We start from the raw sequence: 22747 nt of genomic DNA on the forward strand, positions 1-22747 counted from the left end.
AAATATGTTTTTGTATTCTTAAGCAGTATGTCGAAAAAAGTGATCGTATAGTATGTCAAAAAAAAAGTCATAGTGGCCGGATTGGCTCAGTGGTAGACCAGGCACACATGACAAAAGTGGAGAAAAAGTATTCTTAGTATGTCGAAAAAAGTAATGAAGTCATGGTAACACTTTACTTGAAGGTATCTACATAAGAGTGACATGACACGGTCATCAATACATGACACTATCATGACCCATGAACTGACTGACATTTAATGACGTTTAACGAAGCGTTGTCATAAACGTTTGTGATTGGTTTATAATATTTATGACACATTCATGACAGCGTCATGTCACTCTTATGTAGATACCTTCAAGTAAAGTGTAAGTCATAGTATAGCATGTTGAAAAAAGTGATTTTAAAAAGTCATAATATAGTATGTCGACAAAAGCTGAAAAAAGTCATATTATAGTATGTAAAAAAAAAAAAAAAAATCACAGTATAGTATGTCAAAAAAAAGTCATAGTGGGCGGATTGGCTCAATGGTAGAGCAGGCACACATGTACTGAGAGGTTTATGCTTCGAGGCAAAGGTCAAGGGTTCGAATCGGACCTGTGACAATTTCCTGCATGTCTTGCCTTTCTCTCTCCCCTTTCTCACCTAGCTGTCCTATCAAAATAAAGACAAAAGGAAAAATGTCATAGTATAGTACGCTGAAAAAAGTAATGAAGTCATGGTAACTTTACTTCAAAGTATCTCCATAAGAATGACATGACTGTCATGACACATGCTCTAACCCTAACTTGTCATGACAAAAAACAAATGACACTTAATGACAGAAGCGTTATGTCATAAACGTTTATGACTTGTTTATGTTTATGACACGTTCATGACAGTCTCATGTCACTTTTATGTAGATACTTTAAAATAAAATGTAACCGAAGTCATAGTATAGCATGTAAAAAAAAGTGATAAAAAGTCAGTTTAATATGACGAAAAAAGTGATAAAACTGTCATAGTATAGTATGTCGCTGATAAAAAAAAGTCATAGCATAGTTTGTCAAAAAACGTGATAAAAAGTCATAGTATGTCAAAAAAAGTCATAGTATAGTATGTTGGAAAAAGTGGAAAAAAGTCATAGTATAGTATGTCGAAAAAAAGTCATAGTATGTCGAAAAAAAGTTATAGTATGTAGAAAAAAGTGGAAAAAAGTAATAGTATAGCATGTCGGTGATAAAAAAAAAGTAATTATATAACATGCCCAAAATAGTCACGTATGTCAAAAAACGTGATAAAAAAATTCATAGTATGTCAAAAAAGGTCATAGTATAGTATGTTGTAAAAAGTGGGAAAAAGTCATAGTATACACTCACCTAAAGGATTATTAGGAACACCCTACTAAGACGTGTTTGACACCCTTTTGCCTTCAGAACTGCCTTAATTCTTTGTGGCATTGATTCAACAAGGTGCTGGAAGCATTCTTTAGAAATGTTGGCCCATATCGATAGGATAGCATCTTGCAGTTGATGGAGATTTGTGGGATGCACATCCAGGGTATGAAGCTCCCGTTCCACCACATCCCAAAGCTGTTCTAGCCCATCCACCTCAAGGTTGTGCGTGTTGTGGCTTCACAAATGCTTTGCTGCATACCTCGGTTGTAACGAGTGCTTATTTGAGTCAAAGTTGATCTTCTATCAGCTGGAATAAGTCGTCCCATTCTCCTCTGACCTCAAGCATCAACAAGGCATTTTCGCCCAGAGGACTGCCACATAGTGGATGTTTTTCCTTTTTCAGACCATTCTTTGTAAACCCTAGAAATGGTTGTGCGTGAAATCCCAGTAACTGAGCAGATTGGGAAATACTCAGACCAGTCCGTCTGGCACCAACAACCATGCCACGCTCAAAGTTGCTTAGATCACCTTTCGTTCCCATTCTGACATTCAGTTTGGAGTTTATGAGATTGTCTTGACCTAGACCACACCCTTAAATGCATTGAAGCAGCTGCCATGTGATTGGTTGATTAGATAACTGCATTATTGAGAAATCTTACAGGTGTTCCTAATAATATTTAAGGTGAGTGTAATATGTTGAAAAAAGTAAAAGCATTGTATGTGAGAAAAATATGAAAAAAGTCATAGTATAGTACGTCGAAAAAAGAGGGAAAAAAAGTCAGTATAGTATGTAAAAAAAAAGTCATTTTCACCTGCTATTAACCTGACTTTTAATTAATGAATTGGTGTTAGAAATAGCTCATTTGAAAAGCTAAAACTCTCCCAAATGATGTTTAATGCACTGAAATAAATTAGTTTCACTAAAAAAAAGATTTATCATTTAATCAAGACAGAAAGGTCAAATTTTGGCAAGACAAAAGTTTTGTTGCCTATACAGAAATTGAACAAATTTACTGCAAATACAAAAATATGTCAGCAAATTAAGTAGTGGTGCTTTGAGATCCAACTTTAATATCTTGTATGACTTCCATGAGCTTGAAGGACTGCATCCATGCGGTTTGGCAAGGATTCATACAATTTATTGATGAAGTCATCAGAAATAGCAAAGAAAGCAGTCTTGCATGCCTCCCAGAGTTCATCAATGTTCTTTGGTTTCGTCTTCCATGCTTCCTCTTTCATCCTACCCCACATATGCTCAATGATGTTCATGTCTGGTGACTGGGCTGGCCAATCCTGGAGCATCTTGATCTTCTTCGCCTTGAGGAACTTTGATGTGGAGATGGAAGTATGCGATGGAGCACCGTCCTGCTGCAGGATTTGGCCTCTTTTTTGGTTGGGAATATAAGAGGTAGCTAAGATTTCTTGGTATTTTAGACTATTGATGTTGCCTTCCACCCTGCAGATCTCTCGCGCACCCCCATACTGGATGTAACCCCAGACCATGATTTTTCCGCCACCAAACTTCACTGTTTTCTGGGTGAATCTCGGATCCATGCGGGCTCCAGTAGGTCTCCTGCAATATTTGCGGCGACTGTGGTGTAATTCAACAGAAGATTCATCTGAAAAATCCACCTTCTTCCACTTTTCCAGCATCCATCCTTTTAGCAGGCTGTGGGCCTTGGCAAATGCCACACGGTAGCTCATGACAAGGCGACAACACTTGTCTGCAAAAATTGACTCAATGGGCTTTACCAAGCTGTGAATATTAGAATACTTTTTGACAGTTTCGTTTTGCACTGAAACATTATTACTAAAGCTGTGGGGATTAAAATGAGCCATTTCTTGTAAAAACATCTTGATTAGAAATATATTTCAGCTGCACTTCAGGTCAATTTGCTCACAAGCGACAAGACTTTTGTCAGGGACTGTATAGTATGTCAATAAAAGTGGAAAAACAGTCAGAAGAATTTGGAAAAAAAAAGTAATAGTATAGTAGGTTGAATAAAGTGGAAGAAACTCCTAGAAAAAAGTCATAGTATGTCTAAAAAAAGTTATTCTATAGTATGTCGATAAGGAGAAAATGTGCTAGTATAGTATGTTGAAAAAAGTGAAAAACAGTCAAGTATAGTATGTTGAAAAAAGTCAAAGTATAGTACATGAAACAAAGTAAGAGTAAATTGTCATAAAAATGTAAATAAAAATCACAGTATAGTTTGTCAAAAAAAAAAATCAAAGTACAGTATGCCATAAAAATGTCCAAAAAGTCATAGTATGTCAAATTTCAAAAAAATCAGTATAGTGACTCAAAAATGAGTATAGCATTTCATAAAAATGTTTTTAAAAAAGTCATAGTGTAGTATGTCAAAAAAAAGTGGATAAAGTCATAGTATAGTATGTCGAAAAAAGTGGATAAAGTCATAGTATAGTTTGTTGAAGAAAAAAAAAAAAAAAAGTCTATAGTATGTAAAAAAAAAAAAAATTGGGGGAAAAAGTCATAGTACAGTGGGGGAAATAAGTATTTGACCCCTTGCTGATTTTGCAGGTTTGCCCACTTACAAAGAATGCAAAAATCTACAATTTTAATCATATGTACATTCTAACAGTGAAAGACAGAATCCCAAAGAAAATTCCAGAAAATCACATCATATGAATTTATTAAAATTGATAACCATCTGATGAGGAAAAACAAGTATTTGACCCCCTGGACAAACAGCAAGTATTCTGGCTCCTACAAGCCAGTTAGTCTTTCTTTAAGACACAGCCCCAATCCGAACCAATTATCTACATCAAATACACCTGCCTCACCTTGTTACCTGTATAAAAGACACCTGTCAACACCCAAACAACCAGCATCCGACATCACCACCATGGGCAAGACCAAAGAGCTTTCTACGGACATCAGGGACAAGATTGTTGATCTGCACAAGGCTGGGATGGGCTACAAGAGAATCGGAAAGCAACTTGAGAGAAAAGATCAACTGTCGGTGCAGTTATCAGGAAATGGAAGAAGCACCACACCACCGCCAACCTCCCTCGGTCTGGGCCTCCACACAAGATCTTGCCTCGTGGGGTGTCCCTGATCATGCGAACGGTGAGGAATCATCCCAAAACCACAAGGGGGGAACTGATGAATCAACTGAAGGCAGCTGGGACCACAGCTACAAAAGAAACGGTTGGTAACACACTACGCCGTCATGGATTGAAATCCTGCAGCGCACGCAAGGTCCCCCTGCTCAAGAAGAAACATGTACAGGCCCGCATGAAGTTCGGCATTCACCACCTGGACGACTCAGAAGAGGCCTTGAAGAAGGTGATGTGGTCAGATGAGACCAAAATAGAACTTTTTGGCCTCAACTCAACTCGTCGTGTTTGGAGGGCAAAGAACACCGAGTACGGATGGACGGGGCCATGTATCGTGGAATTCTGGACCGACATCTCCTTCCCTCAGTGAGAGAGCTGAAGATGGGTCGAGGATGGGTGTTTCAGCACGACAACGACCTTAAGCACACCGCCAAAGCAACAAAAGAGTGGCTGAAGAAGAAGCACATCAAGGTTCTGGAGTGGCCTAGCCAGTCTCCAGACCTGAATCCGATTGAAAATCTTTGGAGGGAGCTTAAAATTCGAGTTGCCAGGCGACAACCTCGGAACCTGAATGATTTGGAGGCTGTCTGCAGGGAGGAGTGGGCCAACATCCCTGCCGAAATGTGCACAAACCTTGTCACCAACTATAAAAACCGTTTGACATCTGTGCTGGCCAATAATGGCTTTTCTACAAAATATTAACATGCTGTTTGTCCAGGGGGTCAAATACTTGTTTTTCCTCATCAGATGGTTATCAATTTTAATAAATTAATATGATGTGATTTTCTGGAATTTTCTTTGGGATTCTGTCTTTCACTGTTAGAATGTACATATGATTAAAATTGTAGATTTTTGCATTCTTTGTAAGTGGGCAAACCTGCAAAATCAGCAAGGGGTCAAATACTTATTTCCCCCACTGTATATAGTATGTCGAAAAAGGTCATAGTATAGTACATGAAACTGTAGTCATAGTATTGTATGTCATAAAATGTCATAAGTCATATGTCGTAAAATTCCTCTGGGAATTAAAATGCATCTATACTGGGGACCTCAATATCATCTCCCGACATACAGTATGTTTAACTCCCTGCAAAGTTATTACAGCTTCTTCATCAACGGGATCATCGACAAAAGGAAATGCCATGTTTTGAGAAAAAAAAAAAAACGTTTTATAGTCTGCCTAACGAACCAACCCTGTTTTTTCATTCATGCAGATAAACTGCGCCTGATACAGACTGAATGAATGAGGAAATGAAAGAAGGGAGGAGAAATTTGAGGTTTATTGAAGAAAACCTGCTCCCGACCAGGTTAGGTTCACCATAGGTTTACCATAGTAACTGACTCTGAGGTTAAGTTACCTCTCTTTCTGAAACTTTCTCTCTTTCTGAGTTACCCCTCTCTCTCTCAGGTTTAATTAACCTCCCTTTCTGAAACAGAAAACCCAGACTTCCCCTCATCTCAGGCTTAACAAACTCAGATTTTTCACTAAACCTGCTTTCTGAAACGGGCCATGTGTGAATGTCAAACTGTAAATAGATCAGGGCTTTCCTGAGAAAAAAACAAAACAAAAAACACTGCTCTGAGTGTAACTCCCCCCATGGATAAACGAAGGTGAAAACAATAAATAAAAAATCCTGATCAAGAGCTGGTCATCTAATCACAGCACCACTGTCGCCTCATATAATCACAGTAAAGAATGACCCGGTATTCTCACTCTCTCTACTGCCAAGACGGAAAATAACCAGAATAAAAAACAGTGGTCTTTTCCCACGCTACCCTGTCCTCCAGGAGTCCGTATGAATCATATTTTACGCTTTAATTAAAAGATTGCAGGTTACACTTTTGGCAAAAATAAGCATCTTGTAAAGAAGGTTCTGTATTTTAGCCCTCATGCTGAAATGAGTTAAGTTTGGGGCCAAATGACCACTGCCTTTGCCATCCAGAATGCTATAATGTACCAAATTACCTTGGCAGAACCTTGAAAGTACTGAGAAACAAACCGTATTTTGTGCATGATGAAACCATTAAAATGTATAAGAGTCCCCTCCCTTCATAACTAAATTCAATAGTAGTAGAATTCAAGAGATCCAAACTTCCACCTCGATTATTCCAGTCAGTAAACAAAGCGTAGTTGAACAGTTTACAAAGTGTTCTTCAATTCAAGCTCATAACCTAGCAGATGCCTGAGGTTTCTAGTTCCGTGACTCTTGGCATCTAATAACTGAAAGCCAAATATTAGCTGAAGTGTAATTAAAACACATGGTTAGCTCACACACTGTACTTTGTCCTTTTACCAAGAAAAAAAAAAAAATGTATTCAATACAAAATGTTGTCGGCAATACTGACGGAAAACCTGGCACATGCACGCAGTACGCTCATTTTGTGGCATCAAATAATGAATATTTAAGGGCGTATCATTAAAGGGGGAGACATAGGAAGAGACGGCTATCAAAACCACATTTTTTCATTTTTATTTCTTCAATGCTTAATACCATGGAACAGGATTTTAAGAATGGAGACCTTATTTCAGTCAATATTTGCCTCAGAAGGAATATATGATTTGTATAATAATAATAATAATAATAATAATATATAAAGTCTGCATTGGTGTTGTGAGAAAAAGGAAAGGACAGAAATGTACAAGGACGAGGCACCTATATTATCCCCAGCTGGACCTGAACATTCCAAGACAAGAAGTAGAACTTACAAATTGAACGAATTTACTTCAGAGGCAATCCAGCAACAGGTAGCAATGTCTTTTTGATGGAAGTTCTTTCCTTTTTTGTTTAAAAGGATTTAAAACATTTACAAGACACGCAACATTCCATTTCAATTCCTATTAAAAACAACAGAGAGAAAGAAAGAAAAAGAGAGTGAGAGAAAGAAATTTAATCAGACTACCTCTTGCCCATGGTTCACTCTAGTAGCATCTTTCCATGTTGACTGATCGTATACAACTTTCATTGTTCCACCACATTACCTGTATAATCCCGCCATCAAAAAACAGAAAACAAAAAAGGGAGCAATCACTTTTTTGTCGCCTTCCTTTTCTCAACTCTCTGTGTGAACTAACCATGTAAGATTGTAAAAAGGCGACGCCTTTGAATGATGCTGTACAGATGTGCTCACTGTAGGCCACACTACCAATGATATGGCAAAGTCAACACAAAGACTTCTCGGTTTTTTTTCCAGGCCTGTTTTATTCCGGAGCCGGGGCGGGGGGGAGGGGGAGGGGATACGGCAGGCATGCATCTCCCAGTCTACAAGATGAACTTCCCTAGGAAGAATCCGATGAAGATGGCTGCTATGACGACGAGGAGGGAGGGCAGGGAGGCGGTGCTGGCTTCTCGGCCGAGGAGGCTAGTTGAGTTTGATGTCATGTGGTCGGAGCGAGGTACCTTTCTCATTCTCATACCATCATCCTGTAACGGAGGAAGAGGAGCAGAGCAGAAAACTGTCAACAGATCTGTACAATACACAGTATGTTAACAAGCATTAATTAAGCCACTTTTTCTTGGAATACATTGGTTGGAATTGAATGTGTCCCAATGACCCAAAACCATTAATGCATATTTAACCACAATAATATCTACATTTGATTTTGGTAAATAAAAGCAGTTTAAGGCTACATGTAGATGTATAGACTTTTAGTAAAGCTTACATTCATAAACCTTGTTTTAGATTTTTGAACAATTCAAACAATGATCTTTCAATGAACATTAAAGTAAATATTATTCCCTTCTTCACTTTTGTACTTTGCTTTTCAACTGATACGTTGTTGACTTGAGCCCCCCAAAAATGTCTCTCAAGTCAACAAAGATATATAGAGCACAAGAAGTATGCGTAAAAGTCAGTAAAATCTATTGTTCTTGATGTTTTGGGGAACTTTTGTTTGATAGCCATTTGTACTGTGCTTTACCTTGTTGTTTAACACTGTAGACTGTTGAGTTGGCTTTTTAGGGGAATTGCTTATTGCAGGGCTTTCTGTAAATTTGTGTGCATTACTCCTTACATGCGAGGCAGTTGGACTAAGGCTGCTCTGGTGCATGTGTAGTTTGTGCGGTTGCCGTAGTAATAGTTTTTTTCTCTTGAAATACCTGGTTCCATTGTTTGACAAATATAGTGACAGCCAGACCTATGTAAAATTGTCTCTCTTTGATTGCAAAAATGCATGTTAATGCTAGGTATAAATAACCACAGAAAGCACTGCCATAGCAATCTATTTAGGATTGGCCAGACCAGACACCTGGAACTGGTCTAGCACGCATTGTGATAGGATCTCAAACAGGTATAAATGCAATCTGTACAATTTGGCCATATTCTAAAGTCTAAAAATCTTCAACAACAGGCTAAACCTAGTTTTCTGACCACTGGGATTCACTCCAAGTTTGCTATACAACATGATCAATTGATTCACATTTGGTTTTAGTTTTAATCTTTGTAAAATACATTAGATTGAAAACCACAATAGGCCTTTCTAATAGAAGACATTTTGACTTGTCATAGAAGAAAAAGCACAGGTGTAAATAATGAAATGAATGATGGAGGAATTCCATTTAGCTGCTTTTATTTCAGGTTCCTGGTGCATGCTGGCTCACTGTCACTGTGTTCTTAGGAACACCTGTGTTTTTCCTACTGTGACAAGTCAAAATGCCTGCTGTGAGAAAGGCCTATAAAACCAAAATATTTTACCATGTTATGAATATAATAATTTATCAACACATCTAACCTTTAATTGCCGGTTCTCATCAGCCAGCTTGTTCATCTCAGTTTGCAGCCTCTTGCACTTCTCCAGCACTTTCTTCATCTCTGTATCGTCCATTGAGGCAGTGAGAGGCACCGTGGCTGCTGATGAGTCGGCTTTTGCAGAGTTCATCACTGGGGCTGCTTTGGTCGCCTCCACGTCATTCTACCCAACAAGAAAAAAAGGGAGAGAACCACTGAAGTGAAATCCAGCATGCCCTGAGCTAAGTGGGGAGGTTAGCCTCTAGACGGGAGCCTGTGCCAAAGAAAGGCAGCCATGTCTGAGGTCCAGAAGCTCACAGTGCCAGATCAAAGAGACCAGGGAGGAAATGCGTCCCTCTAGACGTCATGTTTGATGTGGCTTTGTTTTGTGGGACAGACAACATGACAGCATGGGGAAATGAGGGGCTTTGTAATGGAAATACAACTGTATTGTAGCCGAGGGTCGACAATCAATACACAAACAGGATATGATGTTAATATCCCTTGTGCCAAAATGCAAAAGGCAAATATTTATAAAAAGTCCATCAAGGAACAGGTCATTTGTGGACCAAATTATACTAAATAAGTGCTACAGTAAATATCAGGATGTCCAATCATAAATCATTGACCTTTTGTGTCATACAGTAGAGTTGGTGTGGGCCTGTAACTGGTGATATCAAGTGGGAACCTCTGTTCATAAGTTGTTGTTTTGTTATTATTCAGACACCTCAAAAGTATATTCAAGCATACCAAAAGAGGGATGTCTGTTGAGGTACCTAAATTAATTCCTTGGCCTAACCACACTGCACCTCTATTAAGTGCATACTAGCAACACTATTTGTACATACAGTAGGGCTGGGTATAAAAACTGTGTTAAAGCGCGATAAAATAATTGTCGGCGTTAATTAATTATAGGCAAGTTAACATGTTATCGCATTCATTTACGCAGACTATTTTATTGCGCATTAACGCAGTTTTTATGATTTCTTTTATTATTGTAAGTCTGTTGCTCACAGGCTTTTATTTTGTAAAAGTCTGTTGCTGACTGCTGCCACGCTTACAGGAACTGGAAAAGAAAAGAATTGGCGGATAAATAAACCACCAAACATGGAGAAGGGTACGGAACTTTTACATGGCCAGACGGCGCAGTAGACGGAAACAACGTTATTTGTAACCACTGCAAAGTTGAATTTTCTCCTCACCGGAGTACTTCCATTCTGAAATATCACCTAAATGCAATACACAGTTGATACCAGCAAATCATTCAACGAAACAAACGTCGGCAGACTACGTTAGATGCAGCGTGTGGGAGAAGTATAGATAAACAAAGGCGAGAGAAGCTAACAAATGTCATAGCGAAGTGGATAGCTACAGACTGCAGGCCAATTAGTGTTGTGGAGGACGTCGGTCTGAGAAACATTCTGAGAATCGCAACAAATGACGGCAGGTATGAGATTCCCTCAAGACGCACCATCACAAGAAGAATGCACGAGTTGTATGAAAAGGAGAGGACCACAAAAGCGACAACTTTACAACGTGCACCCTAGGGCTGGGGGTAAACGATTATTTATTAAACGATTAATCGGCCGATTTTACACGAATTTCGACTTAACATTACACTAGATCTTAATCCTACAAAGTTACATTCTTTACACAATGCACATAACATACATGACACACATGCCAAAGCAGAGCAGATACCATGTTTACTCAGCAGTCCACATATGCACACTCTAGAGCTTCTTAACATGAGCTAAATCTGACTGGCCCTGGTGGCATTTTTACCTGAACTCTTGAGTATCTGCTGAGCTGTCCAGCAGCACTGCTTATCTAAATCCTGATTACACTGAGAGCTCATTAGTTCAAGGACAAACTAAGGCGATCCCTTACAATTAGGGATGGAACGGTTCAATTACGAATTGGTTGACTGAAGCTTTGCTGTCAATTCAACGAAGCTGCTGTGGTGTGTGCAATGCTGGTGAAAAGAGACGGCTGTGTGTTTATGTATGAGGGGGACACAAGCCTCACCATTTGTGTGATTAAGGACTTGGTCATTCATGTTCGGGGTGGCAGGAATCAGCCAATCATTGCCTTTGTTTGGGTTTGCTGAAAAAATGTGCCGAGTGCGAGGTTACGTTTTTGGAGTTAGCAGTGAGAGGACTACATTGTGGATATTGTCAATTGTACTAGCTGCGGTCAGTCATCCATCCATCCATCCATCCATGCGCGTGTTCATAAACATGGGAGTAGACTGGTATAAATATATAGAGATATGCATTTGGGTGTGTTAAGTTTATATTGAGGTTTATATGTTCTACATTAGCATAAAAGTCCTGACAGCGGTCATCGTGTATGACTGTATGGATTGACAAAACATTAGAAATACATTTAGTGTAATGCAGTTCCAGATATAAGTCTAAACTAGCTATTTTTCCACAATGTTTGATACCCAACTGTTAACTAGTGGTTGGAGCAACCAACTAAGTAAACACCTTAAAACTGTTCATCTTTCAAAGCTCTTCTCTCACTTTGAAATGCTTTCACAGCAGCTGCACTTGGTATTCACATCGGTGCACTTAGGCCTGATGTAGGTGACTTTAGCCACTAAAATGCAAAATGCAGTGCAAAAGGCACCCACTGGCTTTGGTTCTTGTGCTCCACAACAAATCAGACGCATGCAAAGAATTCATGAAACCCACAACGAAACATTTATATACTATATGGTGTGAAATTTGATGGAGAATGACAATGTTGCTTGTAAATATTTAAAATAATTTATACTTGAGCAGCTGTGTGTGGTGTAACAGTGCATCTTTCTCTGAAGAGCTTTCTTCCCATCACTGTAGTATGTTTTTATTTTATCTTTTGAAGCATCAATTTCTTTTTCGGCCAGCTTGGAGCGAGATAACTATCGGTTTTTATTATCAAGTGTCAAGCTTCAGCATTTGATATTTGTCACAATCCCAGTTGCTAGCAACTCCCTTTATTGACCGGAGAAGCGTCTAGACTGCTCTGTGCCACCTCGGACACACCTGGAGTTGCCAAATGAGTTGCTCATCTAACAGCATTGAGTTTCACGATGTCCAGCAAAATAACATTTTCATCATTTGAAAAATGTACATATTTTTTTTTTGGGGGGGTGCCTTTCAAAACACCCAAGGTCACCTTATTATTATTTAAGTGTAAAGAGTAAGCAAGATAAAAGCACAGAGGAGGGGAGAAGAAAATCATAAGCTAAGGTTTTTTTCTTTTTGTATAGAACAGCATTCTCTACTTATTTCACATTATAGCTGTGGAGTTTTTCCTAACTTCTTGCCTCTAAAGAAAGCTGTGGTATTCTGGAAATTTTCAAAGTTAAGCATTTAACAAAAGTCTTCAGTGACAAAATCCAGATTAAATTATGTGGAAATAAGCGTTTTTTAATGTGTGGCAGCACTTCTTACCACTTTATCGTTTTCAGAAGGCAACTCGAAGACACATCTCAGTTTGGAATCCATGAGATCATCGGGTTGTGCATCTTTCCACTGTTGAAGATGAAAAATGGGCCTGTTATTCATCAACTCAAACTGCTAGCAGCTGGAGAACACACACACACACACACACACACACACACACACACACACACACACACACACACACACACACACACACACACACACACACACACACACACACACACACACACACACACACACACACACACACACACACACACACACACACACACACACACACACACACACACACACACCTCATTTGTCCATTGTTTTGGATGTGCATTTTTAGAATGACAAATTTCTATCAAGTCAGCTCCTGAACTCAGACATTTGTTTTGTGATTTTTATAGACTCAACAACAAGGTGCTTGTAATAGAAAGTGCTCATAAAGCACAGATTTGCTTAGTGGTTGAGTTAAAAAAAAATAGGAAATCTGTGTCACAGGTAAAAGGTAACACAATTGAGCAATGCCATGGATTAAACAGAAACTTTATTAGATTCCAGTTTACATATCAGGACCAGTCAAACATGTGTTCCTCTACACTTCATGGATTTTGCTTCTCATTCAAGACAAGCCAGCTCATGAACATGACTTTAGGGTATGTGAATGTTTTACTGACTGACTAAGTCTTTGCTGTCCTCTGGTGGACAACTGAGAATGCATCATTGCTCAATTTGTTTTATGTGGCCCTTTCCAAGAGCAGAGAGCTTTACATGGCAAGTAACTCAATTAATAAAGAATTGATGAGGTTTTCGTGGGATTTTCAGTGTAAACAATTTATTATAACTTTTTGTCTTTGCTATTGTTTTAAGAGACCCCAGCATAGTTAAGAGCTTATTTATGTCCTACCCCATTTTGCAGTTTACTTTCTGTAATGTAAAGAATATTCTGAGCTGTCCTAGCTGCAAGAGGACCTAGTTTACAGTAAACTGTGTTGAACAGTGACTTCTTGCAGCAGGACACAAAATATCTTTAGGATACATGGGAAGTCTCAAATTCAGGCAGAAATCTTTTTTTTTCTTTTTTTTTCTACTCTTAATCGGATACAAATCATTCAAATTAAAATAGAGGAGTCTTTTGTTTGGACAATTGTGTTTAAATTGCGACTAGTTTAGGTTGTTGGTTTTGCAAAGTAATACAGCAATATTGTGAGAACCAACACAAATAATCCAAAGAAAACTGGTTTCTTACAGGAGTAGGAGTTTGTTTTATACAGAGTTAACACCAGTATGGAAGCAAACATTTGTGCTGAGGTCCAACTTCAATGCATTGTTATTTTTGATGGTGTGTGGATTTCCAAAAGTTAAAATGGCTTGTGATACAAATGTAGGTGTTTTGCTATACACATTTTTAAAAACATCTTTGATAAAAGTCTTAAAAAGTAAATACAAATCACTCACCAATGAATCCATGTCAGAAACATTTGATGGAGCAAAAATCGTCTGCACCATGAATTTGTGTTTACTTTTCTCATTGGGGTCATAGTCAAAGGGCTGTAGCATTACTGTAAATGAAAGATGAACAATGTTAAAACATTTGAGCAAAGAATTCTCTGCACAGAAAATGATAGCTAAATATTCAGCATAAGAAATCTATTCTAAACAACAACACACTGCCATGTTAAAAATCTAATTTGCCTAAATTAAATAGATGTACACTTCAGCAAGCCAAAAATTAACAAATGTTCTTTATGTAATGTAGTATCTCAAATTAGTGCATTTGTCCCACACTGAAGGTTAAAGGCTTCTGATCAACCTCATGTTGTTGTCTTTTTCTTTAAATAAGTTAATTCTATCATCTCCTAACCAATTTTAAGAGGATGTTTATTTTCCAAATGTATTTCAGTGGATATAAATCTTCAATGTCACTGTCCACTTAAAGTCATCCTCAATGCCAAATTTAAAAATCAAACAATCTCTCCTGTGTAGCCTTGATGGAAGGCTGCTCCTTGTTGAAATGTCACTTATACATGTAATGTACAATAGTAATACGTTTTCAAATCAGCTGCTTAATCACTACACAACAGAGTTTTTTGGCTGGACCCGACCCACAAGGCGAGGGCCAGCGTTATCAAATCTAGGAAAAACTTTTTCGCTGAGGTTTTTGGCCCATTGGACATTGCATTTTCAAACTGTATTAGCATGACACAGGCTTTTACCTGCTACTGCCTATCGATCAGCTGAATAACTTCCTCAATACATGGTGAATATTGTTGTTGCTGACACCCATTGCCATTGTATGTTTTGCATTGGTATCAGTTTTTGTTTTAAGATATTATTTCAGTAGTGTAAAATGTTCACAGTAGCAGCAACGTATCCAAGCTGTTTATGTTACCAAGGTAACGCACGGAGGAAGGGATATCTACATTGGGGAGCCACAAAGCCTTTGTGTTTTTGTTCAACCAAGGCAGCGGCCAATGAGTTGGATAGGCAGGGGATACTTGCACAAGCGCCAAATGGAAGCAGTGTATTTAGCCATAATTCTGGATATAATACAAGTATTTGGAACATACCGAGCATCCAGACAGAAATAGTGGATCATGATGCAGGAGGGATTGGTTACTTACTTTTTCCCCCGCTGTAAATGTTATCATTAAAGTACATTGCAACCAACATGAATTCAAGCTGGCTACAAAACATTGCTCCAGACAATTGGGGCAACGCAACTGTCCTTAAGACTCCATAATGAACCAACCACCTGAGTTACTGCTGCCATATTGAGGCTCACTTCACCCTAAAAAGCAGAATGGAAACATATTTTGCCAGCAGCTCCACTTAAGATGTTTACATGGCTTTCTTTCAGTGCGTTAGATTAATATTCCTCTTTTAATGCAATGTTCACATGCAAAAGTTACATTTAACCTTAAACCAAATATTTTGTCTTAACACTACTGAGGTAAGCCCTTTGTGCAATCATTTTGAGACTATTGCAATAAAACTTAAAGTTATACTCACAACCCCGGTTCTTTGATTAATATGAGTGAGATGTCTCACAGTGCGACCCTCAGAAGCACCTCTCATTACGCCAATCCTGATTGGCTGGGGAATGTGTAACCGTCCGCATGAGGTAGTGCTACCTACCATAAATACTGTGCAGATGGCACAGCGTCATTCAAAATAAGCAACCTCTTCTCACCAGCCCAGCAAGATGGGTTGTCTGGTGAGACATCGCACTCATATTACTCAAATAATGGGGGTTATGATTATAACCTTAAGTTCTTTTTCATAATATTTCTTTTGATGTCTCACTATGGGATAGGGTAGTTCCCGAATTGCCAGGCAAGTTTATCTAGTGTCCACCAACCTGCAGGAGGGTCACCCTGTTTCAGTAAGGACTCCAACACCATACGCATGGGGGCTGAGACAGCCAGCATTTTAAAGCAGACAAAAGTAAGAAGAGAGGACCAGCTCACAAACATACAGCAAAAACGTACTGAACAGAAACAGCCCTGAATAGGGCACAGGATGCGGCCAAGCCACGAGTCCAGTGCGCACGCAGAAGCGCGGGAGGTTGAAGCCCCTGACCCATATAAGCAAAGGCAATAGCCTCCACCACCCAGCTGGACAGGCTTTGCTTTGTAAGGTTTCCCTTTGTGAGGATTAGTCCAGGAAACAAACAGCTGATCACTCCATCTGAAACCCCCTCCCAGTCTTATTCATGTAAGTGCGTACAGCACGAACTGGACGCCCCCGCTGCTCACCAAGCACGAACCAATCACCTTAGGCACAAAGGCTGGATTGGACTTCAATATCATCCGCCCATCACCCGGGGCAAACTGAGTGCACGAAAGGTGCATAGAGAGCGCAACCTGTTTAGCCGAGGCCAGACCTAACAACACGGTCTTTAAAGACAGATGTTTGAAGTCTACTCCCTCCAGTGGTTCAAAAGGGAGGACCCTTAAGCCCCTCCAAAACCACCATCAAATTCCACGGGGTCACCAGTGATCTGGAGACAGGGAGAAGCCTGCACTCTCCCTTCATAAAATGACACCTGCAAATGCTGGCTCGCCGTTTTACCTACAAATCCCACATGACAGAAAGTACACCTCAACCATGGAAAAGGCTTTTCGTTTATCAGGTCCTGCAAGAATGATAAAAATCAACCCACTGAACACTGATAAGGAACGTGTCCTTTGTGACACCATTCCTCAAACACCCTCCACTTACAGCTGTACAGAGACCTAGTGGAGGACAACCTAGCATTTTGGATAGTGGCGACAACCCTCTGCGGGAGTCCCACAGTGATCAGGTCGAGCCACTCACAGGATAAGCCCACAGCGCCAGGCGCTCTGGGTGTGGGTGAAACACCATCCCCTCTCCCTGCGACAGCAGGTCCCTGTGGAGCAGGAGCTGCCAAGGCTGGACACGCAGCAGCTGATACATCTCTGGCAGCCAATGCATAGCGGGCCGTGTGGAGCTATCAGAATCAGCCTGTGACATTGTTCTCTCACTCTGGACAGTCGGAGGAATTAAGGCCAGGGGAGGGAATGCGTAAAGCAGCTTGCGCGGCCAGTCATGCGTCTACGCCGAGGGGAGCTCCCAGACTGCGCAGGCAGAAAAACATCACGCATCGCGCGTTTTATCTGGACACAAACTCCACTGTGGCATGGCCGTAGCGCAGCCAAATCTGTTCCACGATCTCCGGGTGCAAAGTCCATTCCCGCTATACCCGAGCGCCCCTGTACAGCAGGTCCGTCCCCGTGTTCAGGGCTCCCGGCACGCGCGTCATTCTGAGAGAGAACTACGTAACACATGAAACTATATTGATGAGGACCGGCGAGTTAAATCGGCTGTCCGAGACACACAGATGACAACCTGCAGGTGGAGGCGAGCTCAGACATACACGGCGCGAGCCGCTGTGGACTTGTCAGTCCTGCAAGCGGTTTTAGGAAAGTGGCTGTGTGTGTCCATGACAACGTACAGAACATCAACACCGGTACAAGCCTACAGCTGTCCACAGACACGGAGTGCAGAAAGTGTGTCAGAGCCTCCCAGACGGGTGAACTGAGACTCCGTTTCCTGCTTGCCGGTCAATGGTTAATGATCAGTTAACATTTAATTTCATTGTGTTTGCTTTTGGAAGGCTGGCTGCCAAAAATCACTACTTACTAGCTAACTTACCTTAGGTAAACACTAGCGATAAGTAAACAGAAGTGACGTGGTGGCTGGTGTGTGCGCCAGTGATTGTGTGTATGTGTGTTTGTGTGTGCGCGTGGGTCGGCCCGCCCCCACGAAGCTCCAACATGCAGACAGCAGAGGAACAGAAGAAAGTAGCTGCAGCTTCACCAAAGTGAAGACTGAAAAACAGAACTATTTTGGTACAAATATTTACTCGGCAAGTGGAAAATGTACCCGCATTTGGCGAGTGGTGAGTGTTAATTTCGAGATATACAGTCAGTCATGTTTCCATCAATGTATTTCTATGCGCATTTTTAATTGATGGAAACGGCAAAATTCGGAAAAAAAAAACGCTCAATTGAGGTGGTTTATGCCATTTAGCCAAAGAACTTAGCTTCTAAACTCTTTGATTTAGCAAGCCGGTCTACAACCATGCGTAATGTCAAATTGTGACGAAACTACGCTTTGCGTAGTCTAGTTTATTCGCTCTAGACCAGTTGATGGGGGGTTTAACACCTCACCATGTGACCCTGTTGGTCTGGGACTAAATTGTCCTATGTGAAATAGTTTTCCTCTCAGGTTTCCCCACTGTCTGTCTCAATTAACATCTCATTTTTGGGGGCTAAAGAGAAGTCTGGTCACGGAACTTAAAAAAGGGAAGAATACAGTTAAAGAATAAAAACTCCTTAAAAACTTACCAGAGATAATGACAGTTGCTCCGGCTTCGATGACACCACTGTTTGGCCGTACACAGTATCTGCGCGGTGCAGTTGTCTTCACTTTGAAACACACTTTTTTGTCAGAAGGGTTTTTCAGTTTGAGGTTGGTGGTGACTACATCTGTGAAAGGACCTGAAGGACAAAGAATGACAAACACAAGTACATTATAATTGTATTTTGAAGAACTGTAAAATAAAGTGACAAAAATATTAGGGATGCACCGATTTATCGGCAGAGCATCAGTATCAGCCCGTATTCGCCAGATTCGGACTCTGACAACAGTCCGCTAGCATATGCTGCTACTGCAGATGCTGATTTGGAGAAGAAGCCACCGAATTGACATGACGCTGGCAGAACGTATGACGTAGGAGGTCAATAGGTGATGTGCACACGTGTGGCTTGTTTACAGTCAAAGACAACGTCAGCCGCACCGTGTCGGAGAAAGATCTGCGACAAACCGCCACCAGCAAGACAAGTCCTTGATAATAGCATTAGAGAAAGGGAGAACATTTCTTACGGACAGCGACAAAGCTAAAGGGATTACTAACAAGGTGATGGATTTCATCATATTAGATGACCTGCCGTTTCAAAGCCTTTACACAGCCCAGTCGTTGCAACTTTGCTGACGTACTGCATGTCTTCCCGAAATCTACAACGTTGTGGCACCGCACAATGACCTACTGGCTTGTGGGAGTATGCTAGCCTCACAGCACAATGGATTGACAAAGATTTTAAACTTGATAAAAGTAGTGTTACAATCCAAGGATAATACAGGGTTTCCGCTATATTCTTTTAGCAGCTTCACACCGCCGCTCCTTCAGCCATTTATGAAAAGTCATAAAGTCGGAATTACACGACTCTGTAGAGCAGTCCACTCTACTGAACTCAAGCGAACAGTCATCCACTCTCTCTCCCCTTTGAGAGGTGAGCAACTGCAACAGTAACAGGACGTCATCACTTGCAAAGTCAAGGCAAACAAATAAGCAGCGCAAGTACAGCAGTTTATCAGGCAGAGTGACAAACAGCGCCGAAAGCCTCAACATGAAAACCGCACTCCTGTGAAATATGACCGCTCCGGTATATTGGAAAATAGCGTTATGAACACTGAATTTGATTAATTTGCTGTTTATCTGACCCCAGATGAGACAAAAAGGTAAAGTTAGCAAAGGCTGCGGTCCCTCTGACTTCCCACTGCAGCAGACAGTATTCACCCAACATGCTGTAACGTTACGGTTTAAAACTTTTTCCAGGTTAGTGGGGATACATACCGCTCCAATTCAAAAATGAAAACGAAGTAATGTTCCCTCAGCATTTTTTTTGTGAACAGTGACATTACATGACCTGTTTAAGGTAACGGTATCCTAGGGTCCCGTGTATTTGCTGGATTTTTCGGAGGCAACGTTAGCTGACGTTAGCAAATAAGGTGACGCTATGGTTATATATTTTGGCACAATGTTTAGTAACATTAGGCTAAAACAGATTTTAATCTGATCCAAAAACTCTGTAAGAAAGGAAAGAGAAGGGATACTAACATTATATCCTGGAATGTAATTATAAGACCGATAAGATAGGATGCTTTTGAGAAACGATTGCAAATAAAGCAAACTGTAAAAAGGAACTACAAGTATAGCAAAACATTTTCCATTTGCTGCTGCATTAAATTGCAATGGAGACAATTTCCCAGTAAATTTAGAATATCGGACGGACAATGGAAGGTAAATATGTTGCAGGTTTACAGTGAAATTGCAGAAATAGAGAAAATTCAATATTTAAAGTTACCTCCCTGAAAGACCTGTAGTGTTTTGGTGCCAAGGTTAAAAAAGAACTTCAAAAAGATTAGTTGGAAAAACACCGTGAGACTGCAACTCAATTGGGCCTAAATGAGTTAGAGACTAATTGAATAGGGCCTTCCTTGACTGGAAGCTGGATTGCAGAATAATTTTACCATAAATATTCTGAAAACAGGGGATAGATGAAGAAACACTAGGCAGAACTACACGGACATATTACCAGGGTTGCTTCTATATCAATGACTGAAAAAAAGTATGCTAATGCCTATGATTTGCTTGGTTGGAGTATTACTGAAGACTTTTTAGCTACTTTTAAATAATTTGTAAAACATGTTTAAGAGCACCTTGTTTCAGGAGATATAATATTAAAGTGCATCTTAAAATAATCAAATCAACTATGCAGTCCTGACGGAGGAGTATTAACATCTACAAATGCCAAGCTTAGCATGGGACATTCATGAAAATCAGGATCTCCAAAACTACCCACACTCCCTTCATATGCTTCTAGAAGCAACGTGCCAAACCACCTGAATCAATTAAGTGTTTTCCCAGACAGATAATTTCATATATCTCTCCCTACCCTGGTTTATATTGGAAATTAAGGTCCTGTCCTACTCAGGTCATACATCAGGAGATCAATAGTTAGCTCTCTATCTTGTGACAGAGCTTGCTTCAAATTAGGTTCTTAACCATGGTCAGCACTAGGGCTGGGACGATAACCGCATCACCGCAATACGGTGGCGTGATGCTACCTACCAAGAGGTTACCTGCTTACTGTGCATAAATTAGCCTAACGGCTAGCAGAGTTTGCCTCGGCTCCTAGCTTAATCACGACACCACGTCCGATTGAAATGCGTAATAATTAGACACGTGCAGGTGCTGCTGGTAGAGATAGTGGCTGGTTTGTTTCCACCAGCAGCTAAATTTACAAGAATTTGCCAAATTTCAAGATTCATGGCAGACTAAGATACAGTAAACAATGAGAGTATATACAGATAGCTTTCATTTTAGCTTGTTTTATTATTATTTGCAGAGTAGCACTGGGGTTTTGTAAAAGAGCAGAGGTGGATCAGAGACTACTTGCAGACAGAGCAGATTGAAATAGTGTTTTTCTACATGCTAATGCCGTTTAAAACAGGTGTATTCATAAACTATTGGCTTTTTACTCAAATTTTTATTGCACTTACAGTAACAAGCGTAATGTTAGTTGTCATCTGCGTCAGGGGCCGTTGCTAATCTCTGTATCATTCGCAGTTACTTAACATTATACATGTTCAACCAGTGATGTACAGTAATTAATCCAGAGTACTCTTTGTCTGAGACCGAGACAACAGAGTAAAAATGTGGCTGATTTTATGACTAGACCACATACTAAAAAAACTGACTAAAACACTACTCAACACAGCTCCGCCGACTGAAAGTGCTTACAGGTGGGGTTGAGACAGTAAACAAGACGGGGGAAGAGAGGAGGGCTGCACTTGAGGTTCACAAATGGTTGAGGAAATGTAGCTTGTGATGATGCTACTGCACTACTAAAAAAAAGAACTAAGCTACTAAAAAGCTATTTGATTCAGAAAACAGCAACACTATTGAGAAGTAATGTAGAAACCAAAAAGGAAACTCCAAGGCACTCTCTTTTAGAAAAATACAAATCCTTTATTTATGGCTTAGTCATCATAAATCTTAAAGTACTCCGACGCGTTTCGCCATACAAGCCTTTGTCAGGGAGTCAATCAATTTCCAAAACAGGAAGAGACCTTCTTATACGCTTTCAAACAGACCAATCAAGAAACACAACCAATGAAAAGCCTTCATTTTCGTAGAGGAAGACAGAATGACCACTAGATGTCCTCATTGGTCAAATAGACCAGTGTATTTGACTACAAACAAAGGTAAAATTCAAAATTCAAAACATGTACAGCACAAATAGAAATAGAAATGGACCCAATTGAAAAATAAACAATATGGTTTTAAAGAAAAACACTGAGATCAAGTTCTTCATTTAGGCCTGGATAATCGAATTGTAGGACAACTCCTGAAAGTGACCAAAGGTGGCTCAAGAAGCAACTGGCATAGCACCTCATCACTTTCAATAATACCCCAATTTTTTCTTATTATTCTCTTAATCTGGTCTGCCTCTGTACTATATATGTGGTAACAAAAATGGGTCTTTTTATTGGCTTAGGTGGATTTCTTTGTAAAAGTGATATCCTATTTGCAGACTTAGCCCGGCTGTATGCTTCCTGGAGGGTTGTGTTTTTATAACCCCGTTCCTTAAAGCGTGACGTCATCACTTTTGCTTTACACTCAAATGAATTGTCTAGGTCACAAATTCTCCTGACTCGCTGGAATTGTCCGTATGGAACATTTTCCTTCAACCACTTAGGGTGGAAGCTTCTAGCATGAAGAATAGTGTTCCTGTCAGTAGGTTTTCTAAACACTG

General features: G+C 40.1%; 1 protein-coding gene across 1 annotated transcript in view; it reads right to left on the reverse strand.

The window, feature by feature from the left end:
- Positions 1–6903: 6903 nt before the first annotated feature.
- Positions 6904–22747, reverse strand: part of vapal (VAMP (vesicle-associated membrane protein)-associated protein A, like) — a 30117-nt gene continuing 14273 nt past the window's right edge. The window contains exons 2-6 of the mRNA XM_028592901.1: positions 18494–18646; positions 14079–14182; positions 12624–12704; positions 9185–9364; positions 6904–7877 (exon numbers count right to left, since the gene is read on the reverse strand). Coding sequence (XP_028448702.1) covers positions 7716–7877; positions 9185–9364; positions 12624–12704; positions 14079–14182; positions 18494–18646 — 680 coding nt within the window. The 3' untranslated portion in view covers positions 6904–7715. The remainder of the gene's footprint in view (positions 7878–9184; positions 9365–12623; positions 12705–14078; positions 14183–18493; positions 18647–22747) is intronic.

Source organism: Perca flavescens, chromosome 12, assembly GCF_004354835.1.
Source record: "Perca flavescens isolate YP-PL-M2 chromosome 12, PFLA_1.0, whole genome shotgun sequence".
In the NCBI taxonomy this organism is placed as follows: Eukaryota; Metazoa; Chordata; class Actinopteri; order Perciformes; family Percidae; genus Perca; species Perca flavescens.